The sequence below is a fragment of the Rhinolophus ferrumequinum genome, chromosome 24 (assembly GCF_004115265.2).
Source record: "Rhinolophus ferrumequinum isolate MPI-CBG mRhiFer1 chromosome 24, mRhiFer1_v1.p, whole genome shotgun sequence".
Classification (NCBI taxonomy): Eukaryota; Metazoa; Chordata; class Mammalia; order Chiroptera; family Rhinolophidae; genus Rhinolophus; species Rhinolophus ferrumequinum.
The window spans coordinates 38,144,265-38,168,539 of NC_046307.1; the positions used below are offsets into that span (position 1 = coordinate 38,144,265).

General features: G+C 50.9%; 1 protein-coding gene across 2 annotated transcripts in view; it reads right to left on the bottom strand.

Moving 5' to 3' along the window:
• Window positions 1-24,275, bottom strand: part of STK10 (serine/threonine kinase 10) — an 88,496-nt gene that overhangs the window by 24,100 nt on the left and 40,121 nt on the right. For both annotated transcript variants that reach the window (XM_033096140.1, XM_033096141.1), the window contains exons 4-10: window positions 23,157-23,306; window positions 12,963-13,035; window positions 11,794-11,988; window positions 11,166-11,247; window positions 4,027-4,161; window positions 2,505-3,050; window positions 50-180 (exon numbers count right to left, since the gene is read on the bottom strand). In XM_033096140.1, the coding sequence (XP_032952031.1) occupies window positions 50-180; window positions 2,505-3,050; window positions 4,027-4,161; window positions 11,166-11,247; window positions 11,794-11,988; window positions 12,963-13,035; window positions 23,157-23,306 (1,312 nt within the window). The remainder of the gene's footprint in view (window positions 1-49; window positions 181-2,504; window positions 3,051-4,026; window positions 4,162-11,165; window positions 11,248-11,793; window positions 11,989-12,962; window positions 13,036-23,156; window positions 23,307-24,275) is intronic.

Genomic DNA, 24,275 nt, shown 5'->3' on the forward strand with positions numbered 1-24,275 from the left:
CTCACTGCACCCCGCCCGTCAGCGCCCTCAGCAATCCTCCCGGGCTTGCCTGAGAAATCGCATCTCCTCATCCTTCTTCTCATCTTCACTGATGATCTTGGACGTGGTGATGCTCACCTCTACGCCGTCCACCACAAACTTGCGTGTCCTCTTGAGGGTTTTATTGTACAGCCTTGAGTCCTGGCAGAGGGAAGTCATGAGGCAAAGCTCAGCCTTTCAGCTAAGAATCCACGGGTGACATGGGGGGTGGCCCACAGCCCGCCCCACAGCCTCGGCCCCGCCCAGGGAGGACATGGCTGTCCCATTGTCCCCTTGATTCAAGCTTTTCCATCTGGGGGCCTGAGTGTGTGAACTTCTCCCTTTTCCCGTCTCTGATCTTGGCCTTCACACACCAGCTATCAGCACTCGCACACAGTTCGTGACGTCAGAAGGAGCTGGGTCCTAATCCTTCCTCTGCCACATACTGGCTCTGTGACCCTGGGCAAGTCCCTTGTCCTGTCCAAGTCTCCGCTTCCTAAACTTGTCAGAGGTAGAGATAAACAGTTCTTGCCTCTCAGGGTGGTTACAAAGGCTCAGTGAGAATGTGCATGCGTGACATGTAGCGCTGCACCCGGTACACGACAAGTGTTCGATGCTTGGTATTTATTTCTGACAATGATTTCAGACCACACTCTTTGGTCCACAATGCCAAAATCCAAAGAGCCCGGAAAAGCAAGTTCCTAACTGATTTGGCAGCCAAACCCGATCTGAGCTGAACTGCACTCGAAGCCACACCCATCTGGAGGCACCATGAGTATTCACAGTCTTCACCTTTCCTTGTGAATAATCACACATTTCACATGCGATTGCTTACAGAGTACTGCCAGCACTCCTGGAGGTGTTCAGTACCCTGTGAAAGTTCTCCATCCTGACTCGGATGAGGGCCTGGAGGCCTGCCCTGGAGTGGTGGTGGCATCACCCCCCTCTGACCTTGCAACTGGCTTCCAAGGCCCTTGCTGGTGTAACCCAGCCCTGCTTTTCCAACACTGCCCTGGGGGTGGGGAGCAGGAGGGGGGCCAGCATGGCTCCCAGCAGCACGTCCTCCAAGTCTGCTCTGACTCCCAGCTCCTGCTCAGTCGAGACCCAGGGGCTCTGGACAGCCACACCCGACTCTCATCTCCCTACAGCCTCCAGCGCCCGTGTCCTAGGACTCAATTCAAGATGAGTGGGATGAGCCGTGCGGAATGGAGGCTGGCAGGAGGGTGGCGCAGAAGAAAGGAGCCCTGGCGCAGCCCTCACACTAGAACTGGTCATGGGGCCCCCAGTCCCTGACGGAACAGGCTACACCTCACGCCAGGGGTGCTGACGCAGCCAGTGGACTCTTATCAGGACAGCCGTGTTCCCTGACTCCCTGCCAGTGGGCCGGCAAGGAATGTTCTCAACACCCTCGAGAAGAAGCGGGGGAGACCCTGCTCTGGGTGGGCCGGCTTTTACTGTTTTTACAAATTACTTTTTTTCTCCTCTTTTAGTGTCTTTTTAAGGAGAAGGAACAGGACGCCTGTCCTAAGGAAGATGGTGGGATGATTGGCCCCGATGCTAATTATACATAAAAGCAGCTGTGTAAGCCTGTCCTGGGGTGGGTTAGAACCGTTCTTTCTTTCTGTCCCCAGAGCTAATTGTGCTAGCCAGCTACTTCTGCTCCTTTCGCTCCCTTTCAGTTAGCAAATATTTTTGAGTCTCTACTGTGTGTTTCTCAGCAAGTAAACGACTGAAGGAAAAAACAAAAAAATACAGTACCTTCCCTAAAATCGGCTTTGGTTGCAGATGGGACCCTCAGTGTGGCTTAGGTGGCCAACGGTGAACTGAAGAATATCCCAGGATTTATCAAAGCGGGCAGGGGACAGGGTCAGCCCCCGCCAGCCCCCCGAGGAGGAGGTGGCCAGAGCCCCCACCAGGAAGGCAGAACAGCAGGCGGGGTTCAGATCACAGTCTGGAGTCTGACCAGCTCCTCACTTCCCATCTAAGCCTTTGTCTGCTCATCGGTACGTCGATGAAGGAATGATGGCAGGGCCGCCTTCATGGTTTTTGCAGCGCCAGGTCGTCAGGCCCAGTGGCCTGTGTCCCCAGTTCCAGAAAGGCCAGTGACCCAGGAGAGAGCCTGGAGCCCACTCCTTTTCATTCAATCTACCAGTCACCAGCTAGACCACACGGGTGACTAGAAAATAAGAGAACTTCCACTTCTAGAATTCTCTCTCCCAAATTTCACCAGGGTCTTTAACCAAACCCAATTGAAATGGAAATCCAAATTGAAATTTAAACCCAAACCAACCATCTGACATGACTGAACTTGGATATTTTGGAGATTAAACTAGGAATGAAACGAAAAGCCCTTTAAAGGAAAAGCAGTCCTCGTGAGCCACTTAGACTCAGAAGGCAGCCACTAAACACTTTCAAAAACCAAAACGGAGCAGCCGAACGGCCTGCAGCTCTCCTGTCCAAGCCTGTGGCACAAGACGTGGCATTACCTTGATGGACAGAGAGCCCGTCTCTCGGTTCAGGGACAGGTCAGCGGAGAGGGAGGAGCCGTAGTCCATGCTCTCGGAGGTGGAAAGGCTGCCACAGTCCGAGTTCCTCTTGGAAGGGTGTGGAGACAGCGGGGCGGGGAGCTCCAGGCTGCCATTGGCCAGCTTCTCGCTGCCCAGGCTCTCCAGGGCACTGCTGTTGGGACGGCTCTGGCTTGTCTTCTGGGACCGGATGACTACTGGATTCAGGTCCCCACCCTGGTCAACGACTTGCTTCTCCTCGGATACCGGAATTCTGGCATTCATTGACACGGGTCGGGATTTCCGGAGGGGCACGGGCACGGTTAGGCCATTTTCATTTCCGGGGGCCACATCAGGGGGGCTGGTGGTTTGGAGGCCTCTGTTTCCAGAGGGCTCACTGGGCCCATTCACACTGTCCTGAGGCTGGCCTGGTGGCAGTGGGGTGGAAGATGATTCCTGGAGAAGCTTGTCAGCATCGAGGCTTACCCGACTCACCTCAGAAGGGTGGGGTGTGTGGTTCCCCAGAGGCTAAAGCGGAAAAAAAACCAGTCAAGGCCACGCTGCGGTATGGCCAAGGCAAGAGTCAGAGACACAGTGTGGCTGGAAAGTCAAACACCACACGGCGACGTGGGCCAAGGCCGGGGCAGCCGAGAAGGCAGCTCTTTCCCGGAAGTCAGCCCTCAGCACTCCCGCCCGCCAACCAGCGGTAACACCACTCCTTGTTTTGAGGAGCAGGAATCTCCCGATTGTCTCTAAGCTTAGTTTAATGTCTGTTCTTCCTCCTAGGAGTGGAGGCGACTGGCCAGCTGGGCAGCTCGTGCCTTGCCCAAAGGGGGCAGTGGCTACTCGGCTCCAGGAATTGTGACAATGAAGGGACATGGGCCCCCTGTGGCCAGACCTTCCAGTTTTTCGAGACAAGCCAGAATCTGGATTTTTACATGGCAGCTCCTGATTTTTAGATGGCAACTAATTCAAGTTTTTAAAAAAACTGCATAAAAGCCAAATCAAACCTATCCAGAGGCTAGATTCAGCCTACCAGCCACTAACTTATCCGACAGCGGCAGCTCAGAACAGGATCCAGCCTGCAGACATGTTTGGCTTGGCTCAAATAGCTGTCATTTTTTTTAATTAGCTTTTATTTAAATTTAAATTCAGCCAAGTGCTGGAGCTGCAGCTGGGTTACGAATGTGCCCAGGTCCCCTGGACACTCAGAGCAGCCAGGCAGGGTCTGGGGTGGCGGGACCTCTCGGCCTGTGGCCTCCGGTCACGTGCAGCCTTTATCTGCATGGACCCCGCAGCACACTACAAACACGCTCCTTTTGTATGTGAGCCCAACAGGAAAGAGGCTGGAAGCGAGTGTCAGCCACCAACTTTTAAAAACTGGAAGATCTCATTTGAAATTGAGATTCCCGGTCTTTTCCTGAACATGTATTACATCCGGCCAACACGCCCTGTGGCCTCGCCCTGGCCCACCTGCCCTATGGCCTGGGAGCCATGACCTTACCGAGGTGGCATCCACGGCGTCCTCCTCTTCCCGCTCATCTCGGCCATCTTCAATCTCCTCCATCACCTCGGCCTTGGCCTCGGCCACCAGCTCCCGCAGAGCCTTGTTACTGGTGACGCTGCTGACGAAAGGGTGCTGAGGGGACAAGACACCTGGGTTAGAACCACTTTGGGATGGGGGGTGAGGAGGGCAAGCAAAGCTGGGGGAACGTGAACTCGGGCAGGGAGACCCAGGGGCAGCTCAGAACGTCCTGTGTGTGATAAAAGAGGGCAAATGCCGGCTCTGCCACTCACCAGCTGTGTGACCCTGGGCATGTCACGTTCCCTCTCTGAGCTGCAGGCACCTCACCTCTGAAGAGATGAAAATGCCAAAGGCCCAGGGAGGTCATGACGCGAAAATGGACATGGAAGTGCTCAGCCCAAAGCAGTGTTTGGGGCGGTTTGTGTATTTTTCTGTTTTACAAAGTTTTAATGTATGTTTTTTAAAATATACACACAAATACTTCACTGAACTATTATTACACACAGTAAAGTCCACAAATATGAAGCACAGGGACTCTTCCTGTATTCCTCATATACACACACCAGTGTAACCACCTGGCTCGAGACAGAATGTCTCCGCCACCTGGGAAAGGTCCGTGCCCGAGTCAAACCCACACCCCACCGCCGCCTCGCTCAGACTAGTCATGCCTGCCCTCTAACTTCGTATGAACAGAATCACAGTGTCTTTTATGGCTGGCCTTCTTCACACAACCTAAGCTGAAGCTGAGTCACCTCCACGGGCGCGTGTCACTCAACTATGCCTTTTTCACTTCTGTGCCACTATCTATTGCGTGAATATGCCAGTCTGTTCACTCACTCTGCTGCTGGGGACATGGGTATCATTTCCTGGTTTTGGCGACTTTGGATAAAGCTGCTATAAACACGCTCATGTGTCTAGGTGGACGTGTATTTGCAAAAGTGTGAGGCAGGGTGGCGTATGCTCTATCCTGAGGCGTTTACAGAAATCCCACAGCTCTGTCACAGGCCTTGTGAAACACCAAAGCTCGTGAGGCCCCAGCAGATGTGACATCAGCACAAACACCTCCCTGGGGAGCCCTTGATGGGCACCTTCTCTCAGCACCGTGGATGTGGCAATCCGACCCACCGCCCACCCATGGCCGGCCGCGCAGAGGAATGCTGCGGGTGGGGCTGTCATTACGTTGGAATTTGCTTATTTGAAATTTACGGGAAGGCTCTCAAGAGATTCACTGTTTTTATTGTCAGAAAATTTATCATGGATGAACAGTGTCAAGATTGCAGGGAAGTACGCAAAGGACTCAAGAAAATAAAATTTTTCTGGCACCTTGAAAACATATTCACAACTGATAAGTCCACTAAAATCATTTTTTTAATCTTTTGTTCATTTGAAACAGTTCATTTGGGGACGGCCACGAGGCCACACCCTGTCCAGCTTGGGCACCTTACTTTGCACACCTGACAGCAGTAAACCTCACTCACTAAGGAGCCCTGTCACTCAGCTTTCCCCAGATCAGTCTGACTTTCTCTAGTTAGGCCACACTAGGAGAGACTGGAAGAACTTCATTTCATTTCTTCCCCGTGCCCCCCTTCAGCCACTGATTCACACCACAGCCAAGTGGTAAGGCCAGCGATGTACCAGGTGCTGAAATGAGGCTGAACAAGAAGACGGGCGAGGTCCCTGGCCCTTGGAGGCTTGCAGCAGAGTGGGAGATGACAGGTAACCAAATGACACACAAGATCATTTCAGGTCGGGGAACAGGACAGCATGAGGCTGGAACAACCTGCCCTGGACAGTGGAGGCTACTTTGGTCTGTGGTCTGAGGGGCCTCCCTGGAGAGGTGACATTTGAGCTGAGACCTGAGGGATACGAAGGGGTTGGCCAGGGAAAGATTTAGGAACAGAGAATTCCAGGCAGAGGGAGCAGCAAGTGCCAAGGTCCTGAGACAGGACTGAGGCTTGGTGTGCTGGAGGCACTAGGCCAGAGTCCCAGAAATTGTGGGAGAGGAGAGGGGAGGAGCACGCAGGGCCTCCGGGCCTGGGTGAGAAGCTGAGACTTTATTCTCAGAAGCCACTGCAGCCGGGCGGTGATAGTAACAGTTACCATTGAAAGGTGTCACTCTGGCTGCTGCGCGGTTCCAACAGGTCTCGAGTGGGACCGTTAATGAGGGTTACTAATCACGGGACACAGGGAGTGTAGCAGTACAGCCTGACTGGAGGCAGGCTGCCTGGGATAAAATCCTGCTTGCACCACCAGCTTGGGCAGGTCAACTGTCTGAGCCTCAGTGTACTCCTCTGTATACCGGGAATAACAGAATGGTTGTTCTAAGCATTATAGTAAGTGCTCAAAATATGACAGCCCAGATCCGAGAGGAACCTGCCATCTGCTCCTTTAGGAAGAGGAACAGCTGCTCCGTGCCATCTCTCTGGGGTGCCCCGAGATGCCACACAGATCACCAGCTGGTACCTGCCCTCTGGCCAGGACCTCTCGGCCATCTACACAGACAGCCCATCCAAGAACTCGAGCCTCTTTTCCTCTGTGTGCTTAGAAACCATCAGCCGGGGAGTCCCACATGCCAACACTGGCTTTAGAACATGCCAAACAATGCTTTCAAGTTTTCAGGGGTCAGCATCTTCCCTCCAATCCTCCCTTCTAACCTGTTCTCTTTCTTTCCCTCTTTCATTTCTTCTTCATTCATTTAGAGGCAGCTTACCATCATGGTCAAGAGAACAGGCTTTGGAACCAGATGACCAGGATCAGAATCCCAGCTCTGTCGCTTACAAGCTGTGTGACCTTATGCAGGCTACCTAACCTCTCTGTGCCTCAGTCTTCTATCTGACAGAGATCTGAACAGCACCTACTTCATAGAGCTGTTATGATGATTCAATCAGTTAACATTTGTTCAACATTTAGAATAGCACCTGGCACAGACACAGGATCACATGGTCACACAACAGTATGTTAAGTAAAAGTCAGTCAGTGTATGTAATACTTGTTGAAGGCCTTTTCCATACTAGGCACTGCTCTGAATGCCTGGGTCACATCACTAAACAAAACAGACCACCTGTCCTCAGAGAGCTGACATGCTAGTCAGGAAGATCAACAGTAAACTTAATAAACAAGTAAGTTACATACCACCATGCTATGTGCCATGGAAAAATTAAAAGTAGGGTAGGGAAAGGAGAATCAGGATGTAGGGGGAGCAGCAGGTTTGCAGTGTTAAAGAGGGAGAGTGAGGGAGGACTTGCCGATGAGCTGTCATTTGCACAATGACTGAAGAACAGAGAGTCAACCATGAGGGTGTCTGGGGAAAAGAGCATTTCAGGCAGCGTGCAGAGCTGGTGCAAAGGCCCTGGGGCAGGGTGTGCCCGGTGTGTCTGAAGAACAGCAAGAGGACCAGAGTGTCTGATACAGAGTGAAGGGTTAAGATGGGGGGGGTGGACAGGTCACAGAGATTCTAGATTTTACCCTGAGTGGGACGGGAGCCATTCAGGAACCAAGAGGGACGGGAGCTGGCTTATGTGTGAAAGGTTCCCTGTGGCTGCTGTGCTCACAACAGACTGCAGCAGGGCAGGGAGCCCAGTGAAAAGGCAATAATTCAAGTGAGAGATGAGGGTGGCTCAGACAGGTGGTTGCAATGGGGGTGGTGAGAAGTGGTCAGATTCTAGCATGTTCTGAAGGCAGGGACAATAGGATTTCTCCATAGAATGAATATGGACTGTGCGAGAAAGAAAGGGGTCAAGGCTGCTTTCAAGGTTTGGGGTCTGACCGCTGGAAGGTGGGGTCACCATCGGTGGGGCATCTTTGGGGAAAGGTGGTGAGCGGTTGACGTGTTAAGTTTGAGGTGCCAACTGCGCATCCGAGGGGGATGGAGAGTCAACGGCTGGACACGAGGGCGGGGGCAGGGAGAGCAGTCTGTGAGTCGTGACACACAGGATGAGATCATCAAGGTGAGTGGAGACGGCAGAGATGGCCCTGGCACACTTCCACACGCATTCGTGGGAAACGAGGAGCTTGTGAAGGAGGCTGAGAAGGACTGACTGGTGAGAAGGAAGGACACCGAGAGAACGTGGGAACTGCAAGTCAAGAGCTGACAGCAAGGAGGACGAGGGTCGACGGTGGCTGCTGCTGGGTCCAGCGACACGAGCACTGACCAGTACGACGTCCAGCAACACGGAAGGCGCTGGCGACTTTGACAAGGACGCTGTGACAGAGGGGGGTGGGTTTAACATCAAGTTCCACAGGGGGCGGCCGGATGGCTCAGTTGGTTAGAGCACGAGCTCTCAACAACAAGGTTGCCGGTTCAATTCCCGCATGGAATAGTGGGCTGCGCCCCCTGCAACTAAGATTGAAAATGGCGACCGGACTTGGAGCTGAGCTGCGCCCTCCACAACTAGATTGAAGGACAATGACTTGGAGCTGATGGGCCCTGGAGAAACACACTCTTCCCCAATATTCCCTAATTAAAAAAAAAAAAGATCAAGTTCAACAGGTGTAGACTGAGCACCCGATGTGTGACAGCCCTTATGCTACAAACGGTTCCTACGGAATCTCATTCACTCATAGTTCCACAGCCTACAGATGAGGAAACCAAGGCACAAAGTGAGAACTGAGGTTCCAGGAGGTTTCAGGCAAGCAACTCTGATGTCAGAGCCTGTTACCACTGTGTGCTATGGTCCCAAAGAATATCTGTGCAAGTCAGTGAAGGAACCATAAACCAAAAGGGGCATAAGTCAGTCAGCTCAAGGAGCTGGGAGGAACCTTCTAGAAGCAGACAGATACAAGGGCCGAGGTGGGGGCATGACCAACTCTGGAAGGGGCACTGGAACTACCTCGGTCTCCCCTGGCCAGGTGACCTTGGGAAGCCTGCTCTAAGCCTTGGGTCCTCACCTACGAGGGTAAGATGCTCCATCTTCCCTCCCTCGGACATAGAAAGTCACCTGGAAAAAGCAGGCTGCAGCCTAAGCTCTGAAAGGTGCTTCATTTATCTCAAAGGCTTTCTCCTTTCTTCCGCGACCCTTTCTATCTCATGCCAAGAATCCTCCGGCAGGACATTTTTTCCAACTATGGAACGGAAATTCCTGGCTCAGACCAGGGCTCCAGGGCTGCCATGTGAGGATGGAGAACAGCTGTCTCCTCCCCGTGGAATGTCCTGGAGGCCGGACGTATCGGGCCAGGAGGGCCTGCTTACAGGAAACAATTCGCCCCACGCGCCCTGGAGCTTCTGCATCTGACAGTGACAGCAGGCCCACCCCACCCCCACTTCTGGCTGGCCAAGTCCAGCCCCTTCCGGGCACTGCCCCACCAAACACCATAATACCCAGAAAATGAGGCCTCTGGTCCTCCAGACATTTGCTTTCAAAAACACTGCAGAAATCTACAAGGAACAATTGTGACTCCCACAGATAACAGACCCCATTTTGCATTTTTTAATAATTTAATTCAATGAGTCAAACATTCACTAAGCACAGTGCTTAACAGTAAGCTAAGCACTTCAGAGCATCTTCCCACTTAATCCTCACATGGTCCTATAAGGGGGATGCTGCTCTAATCCCATTTCAGGGAGGACCGAGTCACAGAGCGGTGCGGTTACGCTACTCACCAGCGTCTCTCAGCCAGTAAATGGCAGAGCTGGGATTTGAACCAAGGACTTTCCAACCCCAGTCCCACACAATCACTGAGTTGCACGTGCCAGAGGGACATGAAGAAACACTCAGCGCTTGGTGTGGCCTCTTCCTCCTGTACTCCCACCAGAGTGGACAGGGAGGGAGTGGAGGGGCAGCCCGCCCCCATCACCCAGGCCCACTTCCTCTCCCAGTAGCTTTGGTGGCATGGGGACAGTGATCAGCAGACTTGGGGACAACTGGGCAGGGGCAGCTTTCAGAACACAAGGCCCAGGTGAAGGGCGGCTCACAGCAACCTCCACGATCTCAGAAAGCTTCAGGGAGACCATCATCCACGTCCTCACATGAAGATACACAGCCAGCTACGGAGGTGCTCCATGAGTCCTCCAGACTGGCGTCCAGATTACACACACAGCAGCCAAAGGGACGCGTGCAAAGGTCAGTCAGACGGTGTTCCCTGCTGCAAACCCTCGGGGTGCCGTCACACAGAGGGTAAAACCCACGTCCTGCTTTGGGCCTGCGAGGCTTTGCACGGTCCTATGCGACCTGGCCCTGCAGCAGAAGTGAGCATAGCGGGCGTATCCAGTCTCCTGTGAGAGGCCTGCTTGCAAGGTCAACCCTCAGCTGGCCTCTGGGAACTTGGATTTGGGGCAGGCTCCCATCACTGACTGATAAAACTTCTTGTATAAACAGTATGGTTCACGCTGAAAACCAGCCAGCTTCTCGAGTCTGGCATTTTGGCACATGCCAGGCAAAGGGTGCCTACATGTATGACCAGCCCCCGGCAACAACCCTGGGTCCGGAGTTCACTAGCTTCCCTGGTAGACATTTCGCACGTGTCGGCACAACTCGTTGCTGAGGGAACTAAGCAGGTCCCGTGGGACTCTGAAAGCTTGTACCTGGTTCCTCCCAAATGCCTTTTTCCCTGTATCTTTTTGCTACCCATCGTCATGCTGAGTACAACTATATGCCGAGCCCTGTGTGTCCTCTTCGGGAACCATCGGATCTGGGGGCGGACACACGTACCTCCCCATCTCATCTCTGGTCCCCCTAGCCTCACCCTGGCTCCCACACCCTGGCCTCCTGGCTCTTCCAGGCTTGTGCCACTCACGCTCACGTCCCGTTCTGGCCTGGCTCCCTCGCCACCTCTGTGTCTGCTCACACAAAGACCCCTTCTGTGTATTCCCTTCGTGGGACAGCAACCCCTCCGAGGCCCGCCACCCAGCTGTGCCATTTTCACCAAAGCCCTTGTCTCCCCTGCCATGTGCCCATGTGAGGCCAGGGCCCTGGGGGGCTTCTTTCACTGTAGCGCCCCCAGCCCAACAGCTGTCATGTAGGAGGTGCCCAGGGAAAGTCGGGTGATAAATGAATGGACCAGGGCTGGATAAGGAACACATCAGCTTCCAGGTCATGGCTGATCTCATCTGTCATCTGTCTCCAAAGAAAGGGCAGGGCAGAGGGGCAGGCAGCCAGCCCCGGGAGAGGGGACCCACTCACCTCCAGGAGCTGCGCGGCGCTGGGCCGGGTCTCAGGGTTCTTATCCAGGGCTGTCTTCAGGAAGTCTCGGAACTCCACAGACCTGGAGGACAGGTGGCGGCTGTAAGCTCAGAGCAGGGCGAGAGCCAAGAAAACTCCCCACGTCCCCGACTCCATTCTCCCAGGAGTCCTGTGTTTCCCAAACACGCCCATCAAAGGACAAAGGGCGTCTTCATGAGCTAAAAGGCGGAGGCGCGGGACCTTCAAGATGACCTTCTCATCACGGACATCTCTATACAGACGGGGACATGGAAATCAGATGAGCAGGGACTTGCCTGAGGCCACAGAACAAAACAGCGGTGCTGGGGTACAAGCCGAGCCCCATTTCCCAGCCCAGGGTTGTACCATGTGGTTGCTGAGGCTGGCCTGGGCTCCTATTCCCACAGTGGCACCTGGTTTCTTTGGGTCACCCATCTGTTTTGATGGCGTGCCTGTGAGGAGTGCATGGAGGACCCAGGGAGCTGAGAGGCCTGGGGGCCCCGGCTGCTCCCCCACTTTGGGGCCTCGCAGTGACAGGAGAGCCCTGGCACTCCCTCTCCCCCAATCCTGCCTGCTCCGCGTCCTGTCCAGCAAGACCCTTGCTCCTTACCACTTAGAAGGTGTGAGCAGCGTGGGGGGATCCGACTTGGCGATTTTGAGCAGGACCCGCATGGGGTTGAGCTCGTGGTGCGGGGGCTCGATCTGGGCCATCTCAATCAGAGTGATGCCCAGGGACCAGATGTCGGCTTTGTAGTCATACGGGGTGTCCTTCATGGTCTCACACATCACCACCTCGGGGGCCATCCTGAACCAACCAAGGGACAACACAGGGCTAAGCAGCTGGCCTCCACAGCACTTCTCAGCGACTCAGGTCAAGGCCCAGCACCAGCCCACGCCAGCGAGCACTCCTGAATCACGATTTGCGTTACTGTCCTTCCCAATGTCTTCCTCAGGATGGTCGTCGCACAGAAAGACGCCATCCCAGCGGCTGCAACACGTCCCGCTGCAGTTCCCGATGCCTACCACAAGATGGCAGCAACAATCCAGACACAGAGTCCTGGCGGGGTGGGGGGCAGAGAGGAAGGGGCCCAGAAAAAACTGGGGCGGGAGGGGTGGTGGTAAGAATACAACCGCAGGGAGAGAAGGGATGGGAGAAAAGAAAATAAAGAGGAACAAAAGGGCAGAGAGAGAGAAAGAAAGGGTGAGTAACTAGCAAGCAAGAAGGAGGCCAACTCCACAATGGGAAGTAATGCACATGAAAAACAGAAAGTAGTTAGGTGTGAAACTGAGTGAGAGAGTGGTTTTTGGGGTTCATTAAGTAGTAGTTTTCAGAAAGAAGGAAACACAATGGACTAGAGAAGCCCAGGAGACTTCATGAGTCAGTAGGAACGGAACTTGTCTTGCTCATCTTCAGATGCAGCCCAGCCCTCAATCCATACTTGAACTAATCAAGAACTGAACCATTTTTCAGGAATTCCAGTTAAAGTATGATTAATGGAGCATTTTCTGTGTGCATCACCCCCTTTAATCCTCACAGTAACCCATTAAGTGGATGCTATTAATCCCTGATTTTACAGGTCAGGAAACTGAGGTACAGGGACACCAAGTAACTTGGCCAAGGTCACGGCATAGTAAGTGGAGACGGGCTCAGACCCAGCAGTGCCTCGGGCCCTTGCCTCCATCCGTCCTCTCTCCTCTGTACCAGCCAGCAGTCACCTTGGGGACTTCGAGGTTTAACATTCCGTCTACCATTCCATTTCCAGAAGCTACACGACTCACCAATAAGGCGTTCCGATGAAGGAATCTCGTTTCTGCAGAGTTTTCAGATTCTTGGCAGACACTCCAAAGTCAGCTGCAAGACAAAAATCTCAGATGGAGTATTCCACGGACATTCCTCCCCACACAGCCCTGGGTGTGGACTCAGAAGTGTGTGCCCCAAATCAACCCACAGATGCTATCTTCTATGTCGCACATTAGTGACCATTAAAACTGCATCTCCTGCTGTTAGGATGTACTGAGACACACTTCCCTACTTGCTAATGAGAGTATAAACCAGAAGAACATTTCAGGAAAGCAGTTTGGCAATAAATCGCAAGAACCTCTAAAGTCTCCATATTCTTCTGATCCAGTAATCCCCAAACCAGGAACGTATACCCTAATGAAATAATCTTAACTATAAACAAAAATGATGCATAATGATGTTCATCGAAGTGCCACTGCAATAGTGACAAGTTAAAAACAGCCACAGTCACTTAGCTTTTGGGAGTGCTTTAAATGAGCATTACGGGCACCTCATTCATTGGCTACGACACTGCCACTGAGCAAGGCTTAGGGAGTGATTTTTACACGTTTTCTATATGAGTACAATATATAATATATCCTGTCTTTTCCAAACACATTTAAGATGGTGTAGCAAACACACACACACACACACACACACACACACACAGACAAACCAAGAAATGAGGAGAGGTAAGAAAGATAAGGTAAAGGGTAAACAACTGAACACATTAGGAAAAATGTGATATATCCCATTTGGGATATTTGATATATCCCAAATATCCCATCGAATATTTTGTAGTCATTCAAATTAATTTTGAAGTATTTTTATCCAATATTTTAACACTGAATTAAACATCTTACTACATATCAATATTAAACATTTACTGTGTGTTTAATATTAATGTTTACTATGTATTTAAATACTTTGCTGCTTAACAATATTAAAACATTTTATTTATATACTTATAAGGTCAAGGGGGAGACACACAGTTGAATACATCCTATGGTCAGAATTATGCCCCGCTCCCCCAACAAAGGGCCAAATTATACAATGAACTGACTTGGAGGTAACCAAACTGTTTAAATGGTTTTCTGCAGGTGGTGAGACTAGATGAGGTTTCTTCTACTTTTCTGAATTCCGTAAATTTGCTATGATGAACATGTATGACTTTCAGGAATAACAAAAAATAAATACAATTTAGCTTTAAACCCACACCCCACACCACCCGTGTCCCTTCACACACACACTGCACACAGAAGAACCCAGGGCCACCAAGAGGAAATTTCCTCCACTGCTCCACTCTTCTGGGACAAAGTTTCATGTTGGTTGAAAAGTAAACTCAGGGAAGCAACACCTTGAGAGAACTGGTGGTGCTCATTTGAAGCCGCATCTGCCGAGGTGTTAGAACTGCCAGCCTCTGCCAGGGTCTTGAAATGAGCTGGCCCCAAACCACGGCCAAGTGACAACCGGCATTCACTCACTCATGATTTCAAACCAGGAGGGAGCCTCGTGCTAAGAGCGTGGGCCTGAATACGGGAAAACTGAGTTCCAGTCTCGGCCCCTGTATTTCACTGGGTTATTCATCTCTTATCTGGTGCCATCAGGAGCCAGACACCAGCCAGGACCCGAGAATACAGTGGGGCAAAAGCAAACTAAGTCCTTTTCCTCAGGCACTCTAAGTTTAGAGGCAGAAGCACAGGGCAACCAGATAAACACCAGCAATTACCTATGCGTGACTGTAAAGTGAGGGAAAGATGGGCATACAGGTCTAGGGGAATCTACAGTGGAGGATGGAAGGGAGGGTAAGGGGGGGAGGAAGGGAGGGGGAGGGGCAGAAGGGAGAGGGGAGGGAGAAAGGGATAGAGGGAGAAGCGGGGGGAGGGAAGGCCTGCAGGAAGAACAGCTGAGTGCCTCGGAATGACTCATTCCTTCAACAAATATTAATTGAACAACTATTATGTGCCAGGCACTATTCTAGGTGCAGAAATGAACCAAAATCCTTACCCTCGTGTGGCTTGTTATTCTAGTGATGGAAACTGGCCCTCAACAAACACCACGTGGTTCCTGGTAATGAGAAGTGCTTATGGGCTGAGGGGAGAAGCTACTTGAGACAGGAGGTCAAGATCTGGGGGAAGAAGCTATTTCCAGGAAACATGCTGGCTGAAGGACCGGGGAGGGGGTGGAAGCAGACCAGGCAGGAGACAGGCAGGGGCCAGGACAGTTACCAAGCCTCTGACCCTCAGCCTCCCTGTCTAACGTGGGGAGGTGACACCGTAGAACCACACTGTGGGGTAGTCGTGAGGATTAAATGACTCATGGAAAGCAGTCGGCTCCAAGCCCGGCTCTTGCTAAATGCTCCAGCACAGGTGAGCCAGCAGCCTGAGATTCCTAGACTGGGCCAAGGCTGGGGGTGCACTGAGACCCCCTCTGGGGACCATCAGGAAAGCTGGTGTCTGAGCCCTGGGTACTAACTAGATACGTGTTACTCAGTCAGCGGATGACAGCCCTAGAGCGGACAGCCTGGCAGCGAGAGGGAACAGGGTCCTGTCACCTCCCAGGGTGAGAACGGCCACCTCAGGGTGAGGTGCAAACCCAGATGAGAACCCAGCTCTCCTGCTCCCCGCCCTGGTGGCCTGGCCAAGTCACCTCCCCTATAGGCTCCTGGGTAAGAATGGAGGGAGAGCTGGGCTCACGGCCCCCACTGGGTCCATGGGGGGTGGAGGGGGCACCTCCCCTGCCAACACCAACAATGGCTGGCATGCCATCCCAGGAAATCTTTCAGGTCTGTAACTGCCTCTCAGACTCAGTGTGAGGCTCCCAGGAGGGTACTGCCACCCCCCACCAGGCCTGGCTGGTTCCTTCCTGAGAAGGGACAGGAAAAGCAGAAACCACTAACTTTCACAATAACACCCAGTTGGTCCCCAGGGCCCTCCCTGAAGCAAGTGCTGGCCACCTTTCTGGGTAACTGCTACTTCCCCCTCTGCCTCACAAGATGGGGCTGGCAGGAGCTTGGGGCGGCCCCTCCCTGCAGCCCGGGGACCTCAGGCTTTCCCCAGGCATGGGGTAGGATGGCCCCGCGGTTCGCTCCCTGAATGGAGTTTATGAGCAGTGTCACCTGATAGGTGGGGACACTGCCCTCACACAATTCAAGGGGGGTTTCCACCAGACAATCTCTTGTGATGAAAACACTGCTCCCTCTCATTTGAAAACAAGTCACAGACAAGCAGAGCAGGCAGGTAGGGGCTCTCCCTCCATAAACTGTCACGTCCATAAGGAAGAGGCTGTTTCTGCTTTGTCCACAGCTGTACCCCTGGCACCGTATCTGGCGCAGGAAGCCCTCAACGGGGTGATCAAATGAACAAGTGAGTAAGTGGACAGACTTTACTAGAACGCCTTTACTCCTGTCTTTAGGAAAAAATGATAACACTGGGTTTTAAGAAACATGTTGACAGCAATTCTATTTCTAGAAATAGACCCCCAAAACCAGATTTATAATACCGGGCGTGCCAAAAAATATATACAAGTGGACACTTTGGTCAGCGTTGCTCAAACAGTAGTTCACCGTAATCAGAAGTGTCTGGACGCTGGTGGCAACCACTATGGGCACCTCTTGTAATTGCAGAAGTCAAACGTGACTTGTATTCATCTTTTGTTATTGGTATGTATTGAGTATTACAATTTTAATACAGTTTCTTAAAATGTGTATACCTTTTTTTGGCACCCTCTGTACATATGGAAGCTTATGAAAGCATTCTTCAAAAGAGTGAAAAATTGGAAACAAACTAAGTTGCTGCTGGAGCCAGGGTTGGAGAATGAATGAGCAGATAAATTATGGTTCTCCCTGATCATGAAATAATATGCAACCCTGAAAAAGAATGAGGTCACAACTGTACTCATTTGGGAGTTTGTCCATAACACCTTGTCCCAAACACGCCTCTGGCTGAGCAGTGACATCACAGAATGTACAGCACGATTCCAGTAGCGTCTTAAAAGAACTACATATGCACACTGTGTGGGCACATACTCCACAGACACAGAAAGGGGTCCAAGGGTTGCCCATCAAACTTAATAGTGACTACCTCCCCGGAAGTGGGATTTTGGTGGGAGCAGCACACTGAGCAGGTCTTACTTTTCTTATTTTATATACTTTTATTCTTTAAAACGTTTTTGATAAAGAGTATGCATCGCTTTTATGGTTTAAAAAGCTGAAATGCATATAGCAAAGATTTGGGGATTTATAGAGTTTCGCTTTTGTTTTTTTCGCTTTTGTTTTCTCGCTTTTAAGTAAAACCCAGTGGGGGCCAGGATATGGTGAAAAAACTTCACACTCCATGAGGGCGTGGGGGAGGTAACTGGTACAGCTGGCATGGAGGGCACGCCAGCCCCCGGTGTTACCAAAAAGCTGAAAACACTGCAGAAACCCAACAATTCTACTTCTGAGAACTCCTCCTAAAGGTATGATTTCAGAAAGAGATTCAGATCCATTAACAAGCACCTACATCCCTGCATTTGTTAGAGAATAATATGAGAAACCTAAATATCCAACTTTAAGGGTTTCATAGATAAATTACAATTTGTGCATGTGTTGGGATGCAAGAAAAACATTAAACAATGTTTTATGAGGAATATTTAAGGTTATGAGTAAAACATGCTGACATTCAGTTTTTTAAAAATATACTACAATCCAGACTTAAAAAAAAATACATATTTATCTAATAAAAACTAATATTTACTGAGACCTTGCCAGGTACACAGCCCTGTGCAAAGAGACTTATGCATCTCATTTATCTCTGCCTCTGCATATCAGCTGCATATATATTCCTATACATCTCATTCCATCTGTGATCCTTTGGGGAAGGGAAAATTATTACCCCCATTTTACAGATGCGAAAACTGAAGTTTAGAGTAATTTGTAGATGGTCAACCAGCCCTAAGGACAGATGTGATACTAAGTCTGTGCTCTTCACTACTATCTGTTCCCACCTTTCAGGACAGAAAAAAAAGACCAGAAGGAAGCACACAGTGGTGCGTGTGACAAGAGAAGGAAGTGACTTTAATTTCCTCCTTTATGGGTCCACTTATTCCAAGTTGGCTACAGGACTATATCTATCTCTGTTTTCATTTATAGATGCTGTTTTTCCTGATTACCATCTTATCAAACATTCAAACATTTACAGATTAAAAGGTCTCCATAATCCTGGCAGAGATAAACATTTAGGAGTTTGCTGCCTATAGCTCAGATGTATTTATTTGTATGAATAAAAATGCTGTAAACTAAAATGATATAATTTTAATGTATTTACTACTTTGATAAAAATGAAATCTGATGGAACACACTATGTTGCATTTTGTTTTCCCCTTCCCAGAGTGTACATACACTCGGGGGTTAGGTGAGCCAACACCCGCGCGGTCAGAAGTCCCCATCTAACTTTCGACTCTGCAAGTGGGCCTTTCGCATCGGTGAATTCAACCAACCACAACTGAAAACAGTAGTTTTGAATACAGTTCAATCCATGGTTGGGAGTAACTGTTTTCTATCGGTGGTTAGTTGACTCCGCAGATGTGAAATCCACAGATACGAAGGGCCAACTGCATTTCTTGAAAAAAATCCTCATCTAAGGGGACCCATGAAGAGCAAACCTGTGTCATTCAAGGGTCAACTGTACATCTTTACAAGAGATTACACATTTTCTACAAGGGAATTTTCAACAACTGAAAAAGATTCCATCATATGACAGTACTACAACTTATTTAATCCCCTAGTGGAGTACACTTAAATCATTTCTGATTTCTTGCTGTTAAAAACATTGTTGCAATGAACCTCTTTCCACATATATGTATATGTATATCCAATATTACTTTTACAATCAGAAAACTATATACACAGTGTAAACTGCATTGTATGTTATGCAATATACACACACACAAGCAGTGAACTTAGAATGGATGAAAATATGAGAATCTCTCATCTGTCCACTTAACTGTAAGCAACGCAAAGAATCCAAGATAAGAGGAGCTGTTTCCCAGACAATGTCAGGCCGACTAAAGCCAAACCACTGTCCAGCTGCAGTCTGCATTCCTCCTCCTCCCCTAGACCCTCCACCCCATGCCGGGAGGGGGCTTGCCCTCCAATTCTAGGTCTGAGAACCTCCCAGATAGTACTCAACCAACGGTGGTGGTGCCATGTGCCCCAGGAAGTGTTTGGAAATGAATGGCGGGGGTCTGGTTGTCACATGAATAAGACTGCTCCTGCCATTTAGTTGGGGAGAGGCAGGGACACTGGACCTTCTACAGGATGCAAACCGTCCCATCCAAAATGCCAGCAGTGGCCCTCTGGACAGACACTAGCCAGGGCCCCCATGGTATAGACAGGGAAGTGAAGCCCAGAGAAGGTTTGGGACCTGCTGAAATTGGGCTGGGGACAGGAAAAAGCAAAGGCTCACATCCCCCAGCCTGGAATCCCAGGGGCCTCCATCCTCCAGATTACAGCAGCCAGCGGCCTGCCTGGGTTTATTAGGAGGGAGGCTTCCCCAGGGCACCCAAGTGACTTCTCTTCATTATCGGGACCACCTGCCTTCCCAGGAGTGTCATGGAAACAGTCCAGGCAGGGAAGTGAGAAGCTCCTACTGTGATCTGAGACAAATTACCTCATCTTTCTAAGCCGCAGTTTCCTCATTATTAAATGGGGATCACATTATCTAAGCCAAATGTAAGGCTGGAAGAACTGCTCTATTTTTCTGTTCACTTCTCATTTTCTTGTTTTTCAGGCAACTAGACACACGTGACCACTAACGAAGCCACTGTTTTCCCATGAATCCCCCTCCATTTTCGGCCTCCTATCCCCATTGCCTTCATCGACTCTCTTCTCCCCACATAACCCTGTCTTTTTCTGGTATTTTCTCCCTCAACCCCAAATACAAATTCCGTCTGTTTTCTTGCTTCCCACCCCTCAACACTTCTGCCTCACTCACTCCCCTTCTTCTGGGTCTCTGTTATTCAAACAGACTGTGCCGCCAGTCAGTCTATGGCAGACAACAATTTGTTTTTCTAGCCAGTCCAAACCCTCTCTTCTGGAAAACCATCTCCACCACCCCAACCACACTGCTCCACGAGGGTGTTGGGAGACTTCCATCTTGCTACCCTGTTTCCCCGAAAATAAGACCGAGCCGGACCATCAGCTCTAATGCGTCTTTTGGAGCAAAAGTTAATATAAAACCCAGTATTATATTACATTATACTATATTATATATTATATTATACTATATTACATTACATTACATTACCCAATCTTACATTATAGTAAAATAAGACCGGGTCTTATATTAATTTTTGCTCCAAAAGACGCATTAGAGCTGATGGTCCGGCTAGGTCTTATTTTTGGGGAAACACAGTACATGAGCCCACCCTCATTCTCAGAGACTGACCACAGGCTGGGCCTATCGAAGAAGCCCTCCTTACTGGGCCTCGTTGATTGGTCCAGGGATCTGGACCTGAGCCAAGCTGAGCCAATCAGAGCCCTTCACTGGGATTATGGACTCTGAGATCTGAAATGAGGTTCAGGTCATCCTGCAGGAAGTGATGCTGGGAAAAGTAAAACCAGACCTTGCCAGCAGCTTCGTGGAGGGGGTTGGTCTGAGAGCCTAACCAACACACACAAAAAGGCAGAGACAAAAGAATCTCAGCAGCATTTGTGTTCCAGGGTCCAACTCACCTCGATGCTCAACTAGCTATACCTCCTCCCCAATTCAGTTCCATACACCATATACACACATTCTCCTGTCTGCCTTTGTCACAGGAGGTGGTTTTTACCACTTGCTACCAAAAGAGTCTAAAAAGGAGGGTATTGGTTAAGCACGTGGGCTCTGAAGCCAGATACGTTAGTCTGAACGCCCGTTGTTCTTACTAGCTGTGTACCTTGGGCAAATGAACCTCTCAGCTTGCCACATCCCTCGTCTGTAAAATGTCACCAGTGGTCTTTGAGGATTAAATGAGGTACTACATTATCAAACACTGGCTCAGTGCATGGTGGGCACAGGGAAAGAACCAGGACCCCAGCCTGCTGACAACAGCACACAGGGATTCCGGGTTGGGTCAAGGTGGGGGTGAGAGGCGGGTATGTGTTCCTGCCAGGCCCATGTGCCAGGCTTGCTGTACATCGGGGGGCCTTTGGGAATGCAGGGTCCTGCAGTAATCAGAAACCGAGAAAGTGCTGGCCACGCTAGAAGCTATTATGTATTGAGCACCTACTACTTACTGCCAAGCTCTGTGCGGGGCTCTTTGATCTTGAGACCAGTTCAGACCTCAGCTTAGAACTGGAAAGACCCCAGAAGTTGTGAAATTCACCTCCCATCTCCAGAGAAGCACCTCTGGGGAGAGGAACAAAGGTTCTTTAGAGTGTGGGGTACCTCCCTTCCAGCAGCAGCTGCCCTCAGACATTCCTCAGCTCAAGAAAGACTCCTACCATGTGCTGGGCCTCTGCGATGTGCTGGCCCCCGAGACGCTTTGCATGCACGGTCACACTAAATCATCACCCCAATTCTATGAGGAAGCAACTATTACCCCATCCAGAGTTTGAGACACTGGCACTCAGAAGGATTCTGTGACTTGTTCCAGGTCACCCAATGCCAAGTGGCAGATCCAGGACAAAGATACAGACTGGACTTCAAAGTCCACACGCCACTCAATACCCTAACTGCCTCGGGCGGCAGACACGGTTCCCTGCTCTCTCTGTACAAATGGATACCCAGGGGCCACGGAGAACTGCTTCACACCCACCCAGTGCTGAAACTTGTGCTTTACTTGGCACCTATCAAATGATCTCAAAGGAAGCTAGAAATCCTGAACAGAAGGAAATATTTAACACGAGGAAACACCTAGGAGCAGAGAGGGACATGACCCTGCGCCCACTGGGACAGTACTGCATCTACTTCACCCCAATGGTCCCAGCAGCCCTGTGAGGCTGGTCTTCTGTTAGACCCATCGGACGGAGGTTTGGACGGTTAGGTATGTTTCTCCAGCTCAGAAGTGGCAGGGACAGGATCTGAACCGACTCATCTGCGTCTAGAGCCCCTGGCTTTCTGCTCAGCTCACCCTGATGCTTCCTATGGGATTGTACCTCACTGAGAAGCACAGACGTAGTCTCCAAGGAGGTCACGGCTTTGCTTGGGAGAAAGAACTCCTGAGCAATCAATTCTTTTCTGCCTCCGTTAGTCACAAAAGGACAAGGGGAGGGGTGCTCCAAGGGCCCAGACGGTCCCAGGAAGCGGCACGCAGACTACCACCCTCCTCCCAGGCCTCCTCGACCGCTTTGCCAGGCTGTAGATTCCAGCTGGGAAGGAGCATTTCCCAAAACAGAACGGGCCTCAGCAGGGACCCTGGAGCCCCAGTAGGAAATGGGTAAAGACTGGCACATTCAACTCTCCCTGCACGGTTTTTTCCGTCTTAATTGGCTTCCTGGTTTTCTTAACTGCATATGCCAACTCATTTGGAAACCTAATGCACCCGACTGCTTCTATCCCACCCTCTGCTACATTTGGCGTGGGATTCTGAAGTCTGCCCCGCACGTCAGCACCCTCTAGATTTAGGGGATGCGGGGGGGAGACAGCATGGGAAATGAGAACCCACTGGGCAAGGCTGCTAGGACACCCCATCTCTTCATCTCTGTTCCCCAACCCAGGGCTTCCTGCTCTGCCCAGGTCCTCACATGGTCCCGACCCAGGTTTTTGCCTCCTACAAGTGATCAGTTCTTGATGTTTGAGCGGAAGGTTTCCCTTGAATTCCCCAGAGCACATGAGCAAAGAGCTGGGCCAGCACCCCACCCCCCAACTGTGGGCCTCACAGCCAGGGTCACTCTATGTATCGAGGGACCGTCTTGCATGCTCTGGGATGTTGAGCGTCCCTCACCTCTACGCACCAGATGCCAGCAGTCTCTCCCTGCCTCTAGCTGTGACAACCAATGACACTGCCAAATGTCCCTGGGGGACAAAATCACCATCAGTTGAGAAAGACTGAGCCAATGGGCCCTGTACGTGGCCTGCGGTCCAGGACAGGGGAAGGAGGGCTGTCACATCCTGGGCGGCCACAGTAAGGCTCCCCGGCTCGGCCCCCGCTGCCCGTGGAGGCCAGGAGGACACCTCCAGGCAGGCAGCGTGGGGCTCTGCCTTCCCACCGTCACCCGCAGGCGCCCTTACCCAGCCGGATGTCTCCCTCAAGGGTCATGAGCACGTTGCCGGCCTTCAGATCCCGGTGGATGATCCTCTTGCCGTGCAGGAAGTGAAGTGCTTCCAGCATCTGCCGGCAAACGACCTGAATCTGGGGCTCGGTGAGGCCTCTGTCCAGCTCTGGAAAGCAAGAGAACTTGTCAATTCAGCAAGCACTCGCTGCCGGCAGCTCCAGGTCAGGCCCACACACAAAAGCCGCCAACATGAGCGAGCACTTATTGTGTACCCCGTTCACTTTGTAAGTTCCTCACTTGTTACCTATTTCGTCCTCACAGTAACCCTACGGAGTGGGCACAATTATCCCACTTTACAGATGAGAACACTGAGGCTCAGAGAGCAAGGTCACTTGCTCACGGTCAGCCAGGTAGGAAGTACAGATGAGATTCAAACCAGCCAGTCTGGCTTCAGACCTCAGGTTTGTAAACACATTCCTTCTGAGATGGAGATATCGTTCTGTAAGCAAGACTGAGTGATGCTTCCTCTGAGTCAGGCTCTGTGTTCAGTACAGCGACACAGAGAGGGATACGGGAACAGTGAGCAATGCTTGGAACAGAAGGGGTACGAGTGTGTGGAAGGAAGGGCAGGATGGGCAGCAAGCTGTCTGCCTGAGGAACTGGGAGGCTCCCCGGAGCAGAGAACATTGGACTGTGCCTTGAAGGAAGAAGAGGTGATTGAGAGGAGAAAAGGTGGGGCCAGGGCATTCCAGGTCAAGGAACCAGCAGAAGCAAAGGCCTGGAGCCTGATGTGAGCTGGTGTTGAAGAAATGTCAACTGGCTGACAGTGGTGGCACTGGAAATGTGGAAGGTAAAACCACGTTCTTGTGACAACTTTTTTTAAAAAACTCCTAGATCAAGTTGTGCCTGAAGCTGGACCCTTGAACTTTTCAGTTATTTGTGTAAATAAATTACCCCTCCCATATCCCCTACCTTTTCTTTTCCCTAACCTAGTTTGAATCGTCTTTGATTCTTTATAACCTAGAGAGTCCAAACTCGTACAAGACCACCATTTTTATTTTCTTAGCTTCTACCCTGAACAACGAAAATCTTCCTAGGCAGTCTCTGCTGAGAGAAGGCACACCCAAGGGCCACA